Source organism: Pogona vitticeps, chromosome 2 (assembly GCF_051106095.1).
Source record: "Pogona vitticeps strain Pit_001003342236 chromosome 2, PviZW2.1, whole genome shotgun sequence".
Classification (NCBI taxonomy): Eukaryota; Metazoa; Chordata; class Lepidosauria; order Squamata; family Agamidae; genus Pogona; species Pogona vitticeps.
The window spans coordinates 309,943,662-309,959,262 of record NC_135784.1 but is presented as its reverse complement, the minus strand read 5'-3'; the positions used below and the strand labels follow the sequence as shown (position 1 = coordinate 309,959,262).

At 45.2% G+C, this 15,601-nt stretch overlaps 1 protein-coding gene across 1 annotated transcript in view; it reads right to left on the bottom strand.

Annotated features, from left to right (window-relative positions):
* Window positions 1-11,473: 11,473 nt before the first annotated feature.
* LOC110080494 (maestro heat-like repeat family member 5) overlaps window positions 11,474-15,601 on the bottom strand; it is a 52,017-nt gene continuing 47,889 nt past the window's right edge. The window contains exon 25 of the mRNA XM_078384099.1: window positions 11,474-14,862. Coding sequence (XP_078240225.1) covers window positions 14,684-14,862 — 179 coding nt within the window. The 3' untranslated portion in view covers window positions 11,474-14,683. The remainder of the gene's footprint in view (window positions 14,863-15,601) is intronic.

Genomic DNA, 15,601 nt, shown 5'->3' with positions numbered 1-15,601 from the left:
CGAGGTCGTGGGTTCCATTGTTGTATGGTTCTAACAGTTAGGAAGTTTTTCCTGATATTCAACTGAAATTTGGCTTCCTGTAATTTGAGCTCCTTGTGGCCTGTCCTTGGAAAAGAGAAAAGAGAAAAGAGTCCTTGGAAAAAACCTTGATGTTAGGAAGGTGTGATGGCAAGAGGAGAAGGGGACGACCGAGGATGAGATGGCTGGACAGTGTCTGCGATGCAACCAACATGAACCTGACACAACTCCGGGAGGCAGTAGAAGACAGGAGGGCCTGGCGTGTTCTGGTCCATGGGGTCACGAAGAGTCGGACACGACTAAACGACTAAACACACGTGGCCTGTCCTGCACTCTGGGATGATGAATAGCAGATCCTATCCTTCCTCTGTAGAACTACCTTTCAAGTCTTTGAAAAGTGTTATCTCGGCTCCTTTCCGTCTTCTTTTCTCAAAGCTAAAGAGGGCCAGTCCTTTCATGCAGCCTGTTGGGGGACTATTCCCTTCATGTAGAAATTGGTTTGCCAATTGCAGCGAGACCCACGTTCCCCACAAGCCAGCTCATAGCATCAGCGTGGGCCCTCCCTTTTTGGCATCAGGTTACCGATAAACATCAGGACACGGGAGGTGGGGCACGGAGGTGGGGCTGATGCCATCATCTCATGCCTGTGGCTTTCCCGAAGGATTGCAGGCTGGCTAAACCATACGTTCAGGAACTAGAAGGGAACATTGAAGGATCCCACCATCATGGAGGTCTTTGTGCCTGTTTCTTGCCCTGGAGAACCCTTATTAAGATATCTTTCTCCGCCTTCACACATCTAAGGAAAACAGTTCCCCCTGCACTAAGACCACCGTGGATGTTACCTCAAGGATTAAGAGCTTTTCAGTTGAAAGGACTTAAACACAAGATTCGGAGCCTTTGAAGAATATGAATTAGTGGAAGGTGGGATGGCGTTTTGATTGTGCATCTGAGGCACCATCCGCTTTAATCTAACAAGAGTGATAAAGTCAATGCCTGTACTGCATTTCCATCCCCACCAAACAATAAATGGTTGTGTAAACTTGCTGTGCAGGTTGGCAGAATCCCAGTGAAATGCGCCTTTCTACCGCTTCCCACCAGATGCAGCCCAGTGCACCATATAGTTTTTTTTTTTAAATTGACGATGGTTTAGCAATTCATGGAGATCTAAATAGCATTCGTCTTATGGGTGGGTTGAACATCCAGCTGGGGCCCAGCGAGTCGGCTCATGTGCCTTGCGGTTTAAATGACATTAAATTTCCCACGCATCAGTGAACTTGGTTAATTGGCGGCTCGGAAATTCAGAACAATCATTCCCACGTCTTTTTCTTTCCTAGCTTGGACTTGACTGTCATGGTGCTTTGCTTCAGGACATGTTGCGTGTAGGGTAACTCATTCAGAAAAAAGGACTCCTTCATTCATACTTTCTGATGTCCGGTTGTTGGTAGACAAGGTCAACCTTCATCTTGATCTCCATCAATCTATGGGTCCTCTGCAGCACGTAATTAAATTGCATTTGGTGTGCCTTATCTCACACAAGCAAAACCAGGAAGGAGTTTGTTGTCCATTCTTGGGGTCCTTTCTGGTGTATTTTTGCAGCCATGAAAATAGTTTTTTCCCCTCTTCTAAGCAAGGGAAGGTGAAATGGACCCCGTATTTTTGGATTGTAATTCACCAGCGTTCCTCACCACTGGATCTGCTGGCCATGGTTGACAGGATTTGCAGTCCAGAAACCTCTGGAAGGTCACAGCTTGCCCACCCCACATTCCATCCCCCAACAATTTTCTAGATGAAATGTATTTATTTAAACAGAAAGGAGAAAGGAACAGTGTTTTATAATTAAAGTGGTATGAATAGATCATGTGCGGTCAAGTAAATTCTGACTTATGGCAACCCTTTTCAGGGTTTTCCAGGTAGAGAGTCCTCAGTGGTGTATTACCATCCCCTTCCTCTAGGGGCACCCTGGGACTGTGTGCAGCTGGCCCAAGGCCACCCAGGCTGGCTCTTCTGAGACATACAAGGGTGAATCAAATATCCAACTTCTGGCTCTGCAGCCAGTTACCTAAACCACTCAGCTATCAAACCAGCACAATAATTATGTGCTGTCAAGTCAATTCTGACTTATGGTGAACCCTTTCCAGGGTTTTCCAGGTAGAGAATAAATGGAAGTGGTTTTCCCCTTCCCTTCTTCCGGGGGTTGTCCTGGATCTGCGCAGCTTGCCCCCAAGGCCACACAGGCTGGCTCTACTCACAGGGAGGTATTAATTCTAATTTTGCATGCATACAAATAAGCAAGATACTGTTTCGTTTTGTTTTTTTAAAAAGTACCATAAACCTTCGGTTTTCTCCTAGTCCTGCCTTGGAAGAAACTGTGTCTGAAGCAAATTCTGCTGGGAGTGTTCTAGTGTAAGGGAAGAATACAAGAAAGCACGTTCTATTCCTCCTTTGCTAACAAACAACCAAACAACATTCTGGAAAGCCCGCTCCCTTGGCATTTTGGAAGTTTTGCCAGGCACACTCTTCCCACAATAACAGCTGTGTGCCAGGGCTGGATTGCCAGGGGGAAGTGGAAAGAGAGGAAGGCTGGCTGGTGGTTGCTCCACCATGAGGACATCCCATTATCTCTTGTGGCTGGTTGCAGGTAGATGGCAGAGGCTTCTGATTTCCACTGCTATGGGCTGCTTGGCCTTAAGATTGGGAAGCTGTCGAGGAAAATTCAGTTTCCTTTCCTCCGATGACGTTCCTTACATTGCAGCATCATTGCATGCTTTTCTTCTCACTCGTCCCCACCTGCACAGCCACCCTCCTGCCTGGGCAGCTGGCCCCGTGGAGTCTCAGGATACCACCCCATGGTCTCAAACATATTCATTTAGTTAGTTTATTTATTTGATTTATATACCACCCCCTTAATGCATTGCACTATTCTGGGTGGTTCACACATGCCCATTATTCACGGCGCAAGCTGTGAATCTTAAATGGGTCTTGAATGAGTCACACAAGTGTTGCCACCAGGCACCATGAAAAGAAAAATGGAACAGAATCTGCAGCCCTTCTCCAACAGCCTGCTTTGCTCAGATCTTGGACAAGTTGTCTTTTTAGACTACACTAGTGGTTCCCAACTTTGGGTCTGCAGATGTTCTTGTACTACAACTCCCAGAAATCCTGGCCAGCACAGCTGGTGGTGAAGGCTTCTGGGAGTTTTAGTCCAAGAACATCTGGGGACTCAAGATTGGCCACCCCTGGTCCAGATTCTCCAGAATTCCCCAGCTAGCAAGGTCACTGTCAGATGGACCCGGCCACCTTTATCGTGTGCTGCAGGTTGGAACCTGAGAAAGAAGAAAAGAAGGAAAATAAATACATGGGTGGTCTCTCTCTCTCTCTCTCACACACACACACACACACACACACACACACACACACACACACACACACACACACACACACACACACACACACACACACACACAGAGAGAGAGAGAGAGAGAGTCAGAGTTTTTTGGGAAATGTGGATGGGGATATTTGGCTGTGTCCACCGTAAAGCAAATTGCAATGCTTGTATCCCTCTGCCTAGGGCGAGGAATATGAGTATTTAATTATTCTGAAATTAGAAAGATAATTTATGTCTCCCAGTGTAATTGCTAAAGACACACCCACACATCAGTCATTATGGTCGCTGGCCTGCCTCCTTGGGATTTCTTGTAAGACAAGAGCTTAATTGCACATTGGAGGGTGGGAAGTGAAATGCACAGATATCTGTCTGTCACGAATAGGATAGGTGTGGTAGTTCTCACTTCTGGCAGAGTGGTGGAATTAGATATTGCTTGCTACAAAGTTCTGTGATGACCTCTTTCTAAATTAGAGAGGGGTGTTTTTTTTTTGCTTCAAATGGTAAAGATAAAGGTTCCCCTTGACATTTAGTCCAGTTGTGTCTGACTAGGGCGCGGTGCTCATCCCCATCTCCAAGCCGAAGAGCCAGCGTTTGTCCAAAGATAGTTTCTGTGGTCACGTGGCCAGCGCGACTAGACACAGAACGGCATGACCTTCCCACTGAGGTGGTACCTATTTATCCACTTGCATTTTTATGTGCTTTCGAATGGCTCGGTTGGCAGGAGCTGGGACAAACAACGGGAGCTCCCTCCGTCGCGTGGATTTGATCTTACGACGGCTGGTCTTCTGACCTTGCAGCACAGAGGCTTCTGCGGTTTAACCTGCAGCACCACCACATCCCTATTGCTTCAAATGAGGCCAGGTTAAATTGAGGGCCACCAAAGCAAGTCCAGCTGACCAAGTGTGCCTGGCATGGTTTATTATCTTCTATAAAACCACCAGGAAATCAATCTGGAATTCATCTCTTCCTTCTTCTCTTTCTCAATACCTCCCCCATTCCGAAGGCTGCTGCAGAAGCTCTGACCATTGTCTGGGGTCAGCGATGGACTTAGCAGTGAACTGTGATTAGGTCTTCATCCAGCCTGAGATGATTGCACCCCTCCTCCTCCCAAGGACCAGGCCCATATCCTGGGAGTACGTCAATGTTGTTCTTAGATGCCCAGCGAGGTTCTGTTGCCAGGATAATAGCGACAGATTACTGGGCACTCATTACCTTAATCATGAAGTTACCTAAGCATCAGGATTTTGTAGGTATCATTTGTAGGTAGATTATGGAAGCATTTATTTGTTATTCGTTACTTTGTTAAACAAAATTTGTTTTGCTGCTCATCATGTAAGTTACCACTGGTTTATTGACAAAGGGTGTGATCCCACAGGCCTGTCGTTGGCATTTTGGACTGCCTTGTGATGTGGTTGGGTGCAAGCTCTTTTCTGAAGATCAACATGACATGTAGGGAAGAGCGCTCCAGCCTGACCCAAATCTGCACCCAAGCTGAATCTGTTTTGTCCAGCAATAGGATGACGCCGTTTGGGGTCCAGGTTGGAGAGATCCTCCAAAAGAAGGGAGCATTGCTAAATAAAATAGGATTAGGATTAGGCATCCTTCAGTCTCCAGAAACGATTGTCACGTGCTCTGTATGGAGGACTTGGAACAGCATCTAGTGTGGCTGAGAAGGCCAATTTGAGAGTGACCATCCCCTTCTACACTGAAGACAAATGCAATCTGTCAGCTGTCCAGCTCTCTGATTTTGCTGCTTTCGGATCGGCCTCATTGCCTTGGCCTGCTGGATTAGAGTCTCTTCAAATTGGGAGAGGCCGTGATGCACCGCCTGCCTCCAGGCTGAACGTTCAGACGTCAAGGTTTCCCATCTGTTGAGGTCCATTCCTAAGGCCTTCAGATCCTGCTTGCAGATATCCTTGTATCACAGCTGTGGTCTCCCTCTGGGGTGATTTCCCTGCACTAATTCTCCATCCAGGAGATGTTTTGGAATCCGACCGTCAGCCATTCTCACGACATGCCCGAGCCAATGTAGACGTTGCTGTTTCTGTAATGTATACATGCTAAAAATTCCAGCTCATTCTAGGACTACTCTATTTGGAACTTTGTCCTGCCAGGTGATTAAATAAAACTAGATAGATAGATAGATAGATAGATAGATAGATAGATAGATAGATAGATAGATAGATAGATAGATAGATAGATAGATAGATAGATAGATAGATAGATAGATAGATAGATAGATAGATAGATAGATAGATAGATAGATAGATAGATAGATAGATAGATAGATAGATAGATAGATAGATAGATAGATAGATAGGAGACTACACTGGTCATTTATTCTAAATTGTTTGCTTTTTTTCATGCTGTTTCTGGGGCCACATCCCCTGCCCCCCTTTTTTAAAAAAATTGCAAGTGATATATCGATAAAGCTGAACAAACTTCAGAACAAGCAGGAAGTAAATTATCAATAGACCTGTTGTAAAAAAAAGAGGTTGCCATCGAGAGGATGAGATGGTTGGACATTGTCAGCGAAGCAACAACATGAATTTGACACAAATCCGGGAGGCGGTGGAGGATAGGAGGGCCTGGCGTGCTCTGGTCCATGGGGTGACGAAGAGTCGGACACGACTAAATGATGAACAACGAAAAAAAATAAAAGAAATAAATAAATAAGCAAAGTGGCCACGCAGTGGCCATGGCACCCACCAGCCAGACCATGGACACAGAGAGAACACTTTGATAGATGCCACATGTACAGAAATGACATGGATTGAAGTCGTACACGATCGGTACATTTTAAAACAGCTATGCCAAGGAGGTGGGGAGGAAAAAAAAGGATGGGCTGGCAAAAGGAATGGATGCTGGCTGTGCATTGTGTGAACGGAATTTTTTTTAAAAAAAACTTTAAAAATGGGAGATTTGATAAAACAAGGGTTCTTTCGGCAAGCATCATCTAGTCCTCACTTACCACTCCCAGGGGGCACAGAAGGATCAGTGTAACTGTAAACAGCCTGCCACCTCTTTCAGCCTGAGCCTTTGGGGGTTAATGTTGGGGAGCCTCCTTGATTTGCTTTGGAAGAGATGGATGAGAGGGAAAGGAAGATGATGGGAAGGAAGAAATGCAAGAACTTAGAAGATCCTTCCGTCGCATCTTGGAGGACGTATCAATGGAAATAGAGGCAGACAAGGCAAGGCGGTCTTTTTCTTGGCTTGCATGCCCAACCCTCTGTCTTTGGGTCTATTCTAGAGATGGTGGCATTCGTCTATGAATACAAATACGCCCACACAGGTGGACATAATGAGAGTCCCTTGTTATGTCCACTTATGTGAAAACCCCCCATTTCTACTCAATTCGCTTCCCACCTTTCTCCCTTCATCCTCTAAGGCTGTGATGGTGAACCTATGGCATGCATGCCGCAGCTGGCACACGGAGCCATAAGTCACCATCGAGAAATGCTTACCTGTTCTCCAATCCAGAATTTCAGGAAGAAATTTTTGGGAAGGGAGGGAGAGCAGGTGTGGAAACACTCAGCTCCTGCCACCTGCACCTTTAAGGACTGCAGCCAGAGGCGGAGTGGGGAGTGTCCCGGGCAGTTGCTGGAGGTTGTGCGGGCAGAGTTGTGGGACTCTTCAGGATGGTCGTGGTTGCTTTTGTGTTGCAGTCTGGGCCCTCGGGCTCAAAAAGGTCCGCCATCACTGCTCTAGGGCTATCTATGCTGTTGACTGCTTGACCACTAACTCTCTGTCTCCTTCCTGGTGCAGAGGTTAACCTGCATTATTGCAGTCAAAACTCTGCTCAGTGTTCAATTCCAGTGGATTCTGTCAGCCAACTTGAGGCTGATGTAGGTTTCCATCCTTCTGAGGTTGGTAAAAGGAGTACCCAGTTTGCTGGGGCAAGGGGGGGGCAATGTGTAGTCTGCATAATTAAATTCTAGACCTCTCAGAGAGTGCTTTGAGCACTATAAGGTGGTATATATGCAGAACACTTTGAATTATAGCTGTGGGTGTTACAGTTTTTTAAAAAAATCACTTCAGCTTGTTATTTCAAAATGCAATATTTTAGAAATGTGACTTTACAAAAAAGCGAACTGCTTTCAGGTTTGGGCAGAACTGAATAATATCACACATCTGTCTTGATTTCATCTAGATTAAATTAGAGGAATGCATTTTACATGCCACTGCCTTTGAACCATATTCAGGACTTTCAGGTGAGATGGAATGTGGTCGGGAGAGTTTTTGAGAGATCAAGCCTGTTAAATCTTCCAGCAGCAATAATGTGCCACTTTCACTGGCTCCTGATTGGTCTCCAAGCCAAATTCAAGGTGCCAAACCCTACCTCACAGGGTTCAGGCCAAGATACCTGCACGCCGGCCTCCTTCCATACAAACCTCCACCTGCACTGAAAACTGTCGGTGATCCTCCACTGGTTGGAGGATGTTTTGGAAAGGCTCCGAAATTTCCCCTACCCTGGCTGCCCTGCACTGGTTACCTGCCCGTTTCTGTTCCAGCTTCAAGGTGATGGTGTTAACCTGTAAGGCTCTAAATGGTTTAGGACCTCGATATCTGGCAGAACATCTCCTTCCAACGAAATCTGCCCATCTTGTAAGATGCTTTCAGGCTGGGCAGTTGAGAGTTTTGACCCCGAGAGAGAACCAGAAAATAGAGACTAGAAACTGGGCCTTCTTGGTGTTTGCCCCTCAACTCTGGAATCGTCTCCTGCCTGAAATTCGCCTGGCCTCTTTGCTGGGAGCTTTCGAAAGACTGCTAAAAAAAATATGGCTGTTTAGACCGGCCTTCCTGGACTTTAGAACATCTTGATCCAGTGGTGCTTTTAACAAGGACACCTTCAACCCTCCGCCAGGCCCTCCATTATTTTAATTATTGTATTTTCGTTGCTGTTGCCCTTTGTTTTAAGTTGTTCATTGGTTATTCTTGGTATTGTTGTTTTATAATGATGGGCTTGGTAAACCACCCCAGGGTGGCCTTAGTAGCCACATAGGAGGTATAAAAATAAAATAAAGTAAAATAAAATAAATTTGGCTTGCAGAGTGACAATTCACCGAGTATGTAGTCGGGAGCACATGGAGGAGAATTGTTTATATATTTAAAATATATTTAGAATATTTGTACCCCACTTTTCTCCTTAAGAAAAGGACCCAAAGCAGTTTACATCATTAAAAGACAATTTGTTGTTGTTGTTTAGTTGTTAAGTCATATCCGACTCTTCATGACCCCATGGACCAGAGCATGCCAGGCCCTCCTGTCTTTCATGGCCTCCCGGAGTTGGGTCAAAGTCATGTTGGTTGCTTCGCAGACACTGTCCATCCATCTCGTCCTCTGTCATCCCCTTCTCCTCTTGCCCTCACACTTTCCCAACATCAGGGAGTCTTCTCTTCTCATGAGATGGCCAAAGGATTGGAGCCTCAGCTTCAGGATCTGTCCTTCCAGTGAGCACTCAAGGCTGAGTTCCTTCAAAATGGATAGGCTTGTAATCTTTGCAGTCCAGGGGACTCTCAAGAGTCTCCTCCAGTACCACAATTCAAAAGCATCCATTCTTCGGCAGTCAGCTTTCTTTATGGTCCAGCTCCAAGCCACATTTAGCTGAGACAACATCAGCATCTTTTCCAGGGAGTCTTCTCTTCTCATAGATGGCCAAAGGATTGGAGCCTCAGCTTCAGGATCTGTCCTTCTAGTGGGCACTCAGAGTTGATTTCCTTCAGAATTGATAAGTTTGTTCTCTTTGCAGTCCAGGGGACTCCTTACTTCGCTCCTAAGGCACCATGACTTTCCTTGCCTACCTACTGTTGCTAGGTTTGTACAAACAAAAGCATTATGTGTATTTGATGTGCGTTCTTTCTCACCTTTTCCACCTGACTGATTAGCTCAGTTAGATAAAAATGTCTTGAGTTGCTTTTTTCCCCCCCAGCGTGTATTGGGCAGGGGTTCCATGGGAACGACAGCTGCTTAACTGAGAGAATCATGGGAAAGATAAACATTGCACAATACTGATATTTTAATAAGTACTTTGGAAGGGAAGTGTTTCTTATTAATTAGTTAATTAATTAATTAATTAATGTAGCAGCTGGGACAGTATGGAGCTTAGTCTGGGAGATGATTTATGGGACCTGTGGTTTAACAGTCATACACGATTAGTCAGGATCAAACTATGCAGTCAACACGCAGGGCGGGCAATCATACACATGTTTACTCAGAAGCCGATGGTGCAGACGTCTGCCAAAATGCATATCAGCTTCTAGTTGGGCGGCCCAATGCCAGCTCAACTGTAGCGTGTTTAGCATGGGCAGGAGCTTCCCATGTGCCAGCTGCATTGGCGAGCCAGCTGCTGTGCTGCCTGAGGACAAAAAAAAAAAAGGTTAGAGAATCATAAAATCCTGGAGTTGGAAGGTGCCTATAACGCCATTGAGTCCAAACCCCTGCTCAATACAGGAACTGAAATCAAAGCCGATCTGACAGTTGTTGTTGTTCAGTCGTGTCCGACTCTTTGTGACCCCATGGACCAGAGCGTGCCAGGCTCTCCTGTCTTCCATGGCCTCCTGGAGTTGGGTCAAATAGATCAGACGGAGGGTTGTCCAATTTTCTCTTGAAGGCCTCCAGCGTTGGAGTGCTCACCACCTTCCAAGATAATCGATTCCATTGTTGTGCTTCTCTATCAGTTAAGGGGAACAGAGAAGGGGAAGAACGGGAGGGGAGAAGAGTTATTCCAGAACCAAGCCCTTAGCTCAGACTCACCGTCACTATGCCAGCAGAAGGTTAGGCCAGGATCAAGGTAACCATAATAATTATTATGTGCTGTCAGGTCAATTCTGATTTATGGCAACACTTCCCAAAGTTTTCTAGGTAGACAGCAATCAGACACGGCTTACCGTTTCATTCTTTTGCGGGGACTTTGGGACGGGGCCCGCTTGCTCAAGGCTGCATAGGCTGGCTCTTCTCCCAGGAGGCAGAGTGGAGAATCCATTTCCAACCTCTGGCTTTGCAGTCAAATGTCCAACCGACAGAGCGATCCTGGGTCAAAGCAGTCCTATGCAATTTCCAGCTTCCTCAGTCTCCGCTGGTTCAGCATGAGCTCAGTCCGTCCATAGCCATCTTGGTTGGTTAGGATTGTGGATAACCAGCTTCGTATGGAGGTGCAAAGTGGGAAGGGGAAAAGGGCACAAGACAACTCATAGCAATAGTAGTAGAAGATGGGAACAGCAGGAAGGGAAGATGATCCATGAGATATCAAAGTGGAAATAGGATGAAGGAGGCTTTCCATTGATAATAGCAACCAGTGTATGATGAGAAGTAGTAGATTTACATGTGACCGTTGTCATGAATACAGAAAGTTGAGTTCTAGACTTAACCTGCAACTGGTTTCATCTCAAAGAGAAGACGCCCACATGTTACATTCTTAGAAGAGACTCTTATTTGGGCAGATTCAGTGTGAATGAGGTATCAAGTCAAGAGGTGAAACCAATATATATATTTAAATAAGTTGTTTTCATCTCTTGACTTGATACCTCATTCACACTGAATCTGCCCAAATAAGAGTATATATACTTTCTTTTTAAAATCTCATCAGCTTTCTGCCGAGGGAGCAGGAAACAACATCTCCGTAAAATGTCAGTATGAGGAAGACGTTAAATGTGTGATAAAATGAGAAAGAGAAAGAACCAGAATAAAGCCGGCATTAGCAGCCCATGGGTCAGAGCAAATACAGCAGGTACAATAAAACCACTCTACCCACCAAGACTTAAGTGAACAGGACAGATTTTGCCCCCCACCAAAAGCTATTAGCGGGGGCACCCGATGCGCCCCCTTGGAATTAAGTCTCCCTACCCACGTTTGGCAGGAGAAAAGATCCTTTCTCCTGTAGATGCTGGCCTCTGAGAAGGCTCTCAGGGAATAAACTCCAAGGAAGGTTCTTTCCCATTTCTTGGAATTAACAGCTTTTCCATTTTTTTTGGAATTGGCAGCTTTCCTCTATCTTGGAAGTAACTTTCAGTTGAGAAAATTCCAGTTTCTTGTAATTAACAGTGTTTTCCTTTTCTTTCTTTTTTAGAGTAATTTTCTCATGAGAAATATTGGTCAATTGCTGTGCAAGACCGCTGAGATACCAAAAGTATTCTTTCTTTGTTATGTTTATTTTATTTATTTCTTTGTCATTCTGTTGCTCGTGTTTCAGGCTCCACCCCAAGGAAGTCATGCCAGATGAAATTCAAAATGCAGGGCTGGCAGCTGTCCGTCGACATCAACAGGAATTGCAGGTGAAGTACTCTTGCCCACGTGAGGCTGGAGTAGGGTTCCAGAAACCGGTAACTTTGAGGAATTTGTGAATCACGGTGATTGTAACAATACACTTGAATGGCCAGGTGAGTGTTGTATATATGTACACTTTCTGTCCGTGGGAATAAAGCAGTTACAAGCAGATGAAAAACAGGTATGGATTGGGGTTTTTTTTGTGCTGGCAAAAGTAAGCACTTTTGATGCTGGTGTCAACATGATAAAGGATTTATCATATACACTTCTCTCTTGAATTGCACCAGTCTGAGCAGCACAGTAATGAACACAAGGCATTTCTCATTTCATATATGGCAAATGTCTCTGTTACTACAATCTTGAGTGTCACTTTGCTTGCATGAGAAGTTAATGTGATGGAAAAACAGTAACAGGAATACTTAGTGTTTCCTCTCTTTGAGACTGGAATGCGTATTGAACATTGCCAGCCAGTGGGCCAGTGTTTCATTTTCCATATTTACTGACATATTCTTGTTAGGATTTTGGGACACTTAGTTTCTATAGCTTAGTTAACTCTGTTGGTATCCCATTTACTCTCAGCAATTTATTTCCTCCAATTGCTTTTATAGTAGATTTGACCTTGCTTTCTAAAACTGCAGCTTCTTCATCAAATGATCCTTCCTTGAGCAATTCTTGCTTTCCTTTACATCACGTTAAGCAAAGGCTAAGAAACATCTCCACTCAAATCTTCCAGCTTAGCCCTTCTACTGTGTTTGTGTGTTGTGTTTTGGTGGGAGGAGCAGGGCAGTCTGCTTACTCTCCAACATAACTGCTGTGTTTTGAAGCATAACCTGCATATGGCTCAGCGTGGAGTCACATTTCCTCGAGCCAGATCTCGTTCTCAGGCTTGATTCCCAGCTTATGCACTATTGGCTTTGATCTTATCAAGGCTCAGAAGGTAACTGGGGTCATGCTGGGTCAGTTTTGAGCAATGGGCTGCACAAAAGCTAGGGCTGATAACTTTGCCAAGAGCATGTGAAGCTGTCTTCAATCACACCTCGGGCCCATGTTTGCCCCTTGATGGTTTCCACAAAGCTCAGAAACACTACAGTGTCTCTCTCTCTCTCTTTTGGCCTATGACATTCAGAATCCTTTGGCCAACTATCAGGCCTGAGGGATTCATGTGTCTGCGGTACAACCCCCTCCTCTTCCAAGGTTTCCTAGCTCTAGATCATTGGTTCCCAACCTTAGGTCCCCAGATGTTCTGGGACTAAAACGCCCAGAATCCTTCACTTTTGCTTTTAAACAAAAATCCGTCAAAACTAGCCTCGATCACTACCTATTGACATTGTTTTAGAAGGTGACTGGGCAAATTTGTGGACAATAAGTCTATCGGTGCAATTTTTCGTGATGATGATCAGCAACTTCCAAGTTGCAACCTCAAAGGAGAGCCACTCTCCTTAAGCCTGCTTCTGGGGAGGGATGTTGGCAAGTCTTTGGGTCCAAGTCCCGAGTCTGAGTCGTTGGTCGCAAGTCATCCCAAGTCCCTATTGAAAATAAGCCTGATCCTGAGTCATGAGTCAAGTCTGAGTCAATGAAAAAAGAAAAAAAGGAACATCAATCAAGTCCGAGTCAAGTCCCTGGTGTGACTTAAGTTCGACTTGACAGCAAGTCCTGTGATTTGAATCCCCATCCCTGTATACGGGCTTCCCGGGGGCCCTTCTCTGGACCACTGTGGGAAAGACGGTCCCTGTGTTTTGTTAACTTTTCTCAGTGATCACCATAATCACACATCTCCTGAAAAGGACAAAAGCTGACCCAATAGCTATAAATACCCAACTCCCAAACAAACAGCACCAGAGCACAGAGTGCTACTCCAGTCCTCTGAAGAGGCCAGGCCACAGAGACTGGCGAAACGTTAGGAAGAGCAACCTTCAGAACACGGCCAAAGAGCCCGAAAAACCCACAACAACCATTGGCTCCTATTTTATTTTATTTTTAACTTTCAAAAGATTAAGTTTAGTCTCTTTGCCTGTCAGACACCTGGAATGATGTGGAACAAGAAAATTAGACCCAATGAAAAGCAACCAACCCATAAAAAAAGAGAAAACTCTAGAAACAACCCCACACGTTCCACCATAAAATAACATCTGTGCTTCATAAAGGAAATCCATAAGATATCAGGCCATCATGGAGTATTAATGTGAGTACACACAGCCCACTTCAACTGTGTTCCTCCCATTGGGTTAGTAGAAAAACAAAACGGGGAAGACACCGATAAGATAGCTACCTGTTCTGTGTGAATTGGGAACTAGGCTTAGTTTCCTCCCAAACAAACCAGGATCAGAATCCAGCTTGACACCAGTTTTGACTTGAGCATCCTTGACTTTTTGGAAGCAGCACCAGATCTCCTAATTCTCACACACAAGGGGAAGCCCTGGCCAGGTGCGGAATGCTGGTTTGCTTTGTGCAGGGAGAAACAGCAAGGAAGCCATCACATGCGGGAACCCAGCATTTGCACACATCCTGGCTTATTAAGCCAACATTGCAAGTTTGGTGTGACATGCAAACAGGACCCCTTTCTGCTGAAAGAAATACGACAATTCTGGAATTCTTAGATGCTAGTGGAGCTTTTTATTCTCTTTTTAATGCTGTTCGACAGACCATCTATTGATAATAAAGATCTCTGGTTCTTTTGTTCTGCGTACGAGATGACCGCCCTGCACCCATCTTGTACATAGCTTATTGTTTTCTATGGGATGATGGGACTAATCAATCTATAGAGGTGGGAAGGGCCTTTGCCATGTGGCCATTAGATCTGTGGTGGTCACCACAAAGCCCTCTCCATGTGCTGTTGTTCATAGCTGTGTGGCCTTCCGTCGTCTTGGTTCTCCAGAAAGGCTCTCTCCAGCAGCAGAAGGACGTCCGTCTGGCCTTCTCCCCGTGGCTGTTCCAGGGACTTCTCCCGTGGCACCCTGAGCCGAGGGGAATATTGCGTCCTGCTTGCCTGCCCTCTTCAAAGTCCTCCTTCCGGGCATCTCAGTTCTTGCTTGTCTCAAAGGGCCGCTTGGCCATGTTGTTTTTCAGCAAAAGCATGAGTTGGCTGGGGACGATCTGCGGGCTGATCCGTTGCCCGCAATGTCGAAATACCTCCTCAATGGACTCCACGGCCGCGTTGGCCACGGCCGCGTCACAGTCGCCTTGAAGCTCTCGGAGCGCTGGAAGAGGAAGAGATCAAACGGTCGGTGTTGCCAGCGAGCTTGAAAAAACAAGGCTGCCAGGTGAAAGACCTATGCATATTTTCTAGAAGGATGGGGCGGGCAGGAAAAGGGCACGGTGGCCTCTTGACGCTGAAGCTAACGATGGATAGTGGCTGCCCATTGAAATGTTTATATTTAAGTTCGAGCCTTCGGGAATACATGAAATATCTAAATGTTCAGGGATTTTTAGAATGTATTTTAAATTTTATGATTTTGATTTTGTATTATTATTTTTCTACATAGTTGAGTTGTACTTTTACGATTTAATTTCTGGATATTGGTATTTTTCATTTTATGCTATAAATGCGCAGAGTGGCCTCAGCCAGATGGGCAGTATATAAATTGAATGAGTGAGTGAATGAATGAATGAATGAATGAGTGAGTGAGTAAATGAATGAGTGAGTGAATGAATGAATGAATGAATGAATGAATGAATGAATGGAGTGAGTGAGTGAGTGAGTGAGTGAGTGAGTGAATGAATGAATGAATGAGTGAATAAGTGAATGAATGGAGTTATGAAGAGCAACCTCATAACTCCGAAGGAGGACATTGAAGTCACTCTGTTCTACTCTCATGATAAGGCTAGAAGGCGCTGGCTGGTCACAGCTGCTCTTTCGAGTACTTGGGGTGTTTCTTAGTCGAAAAAAGGGCAGGAGGAAGTCCTTTCCCCAACAACATTTTCCTTAAGGAGCCCTAG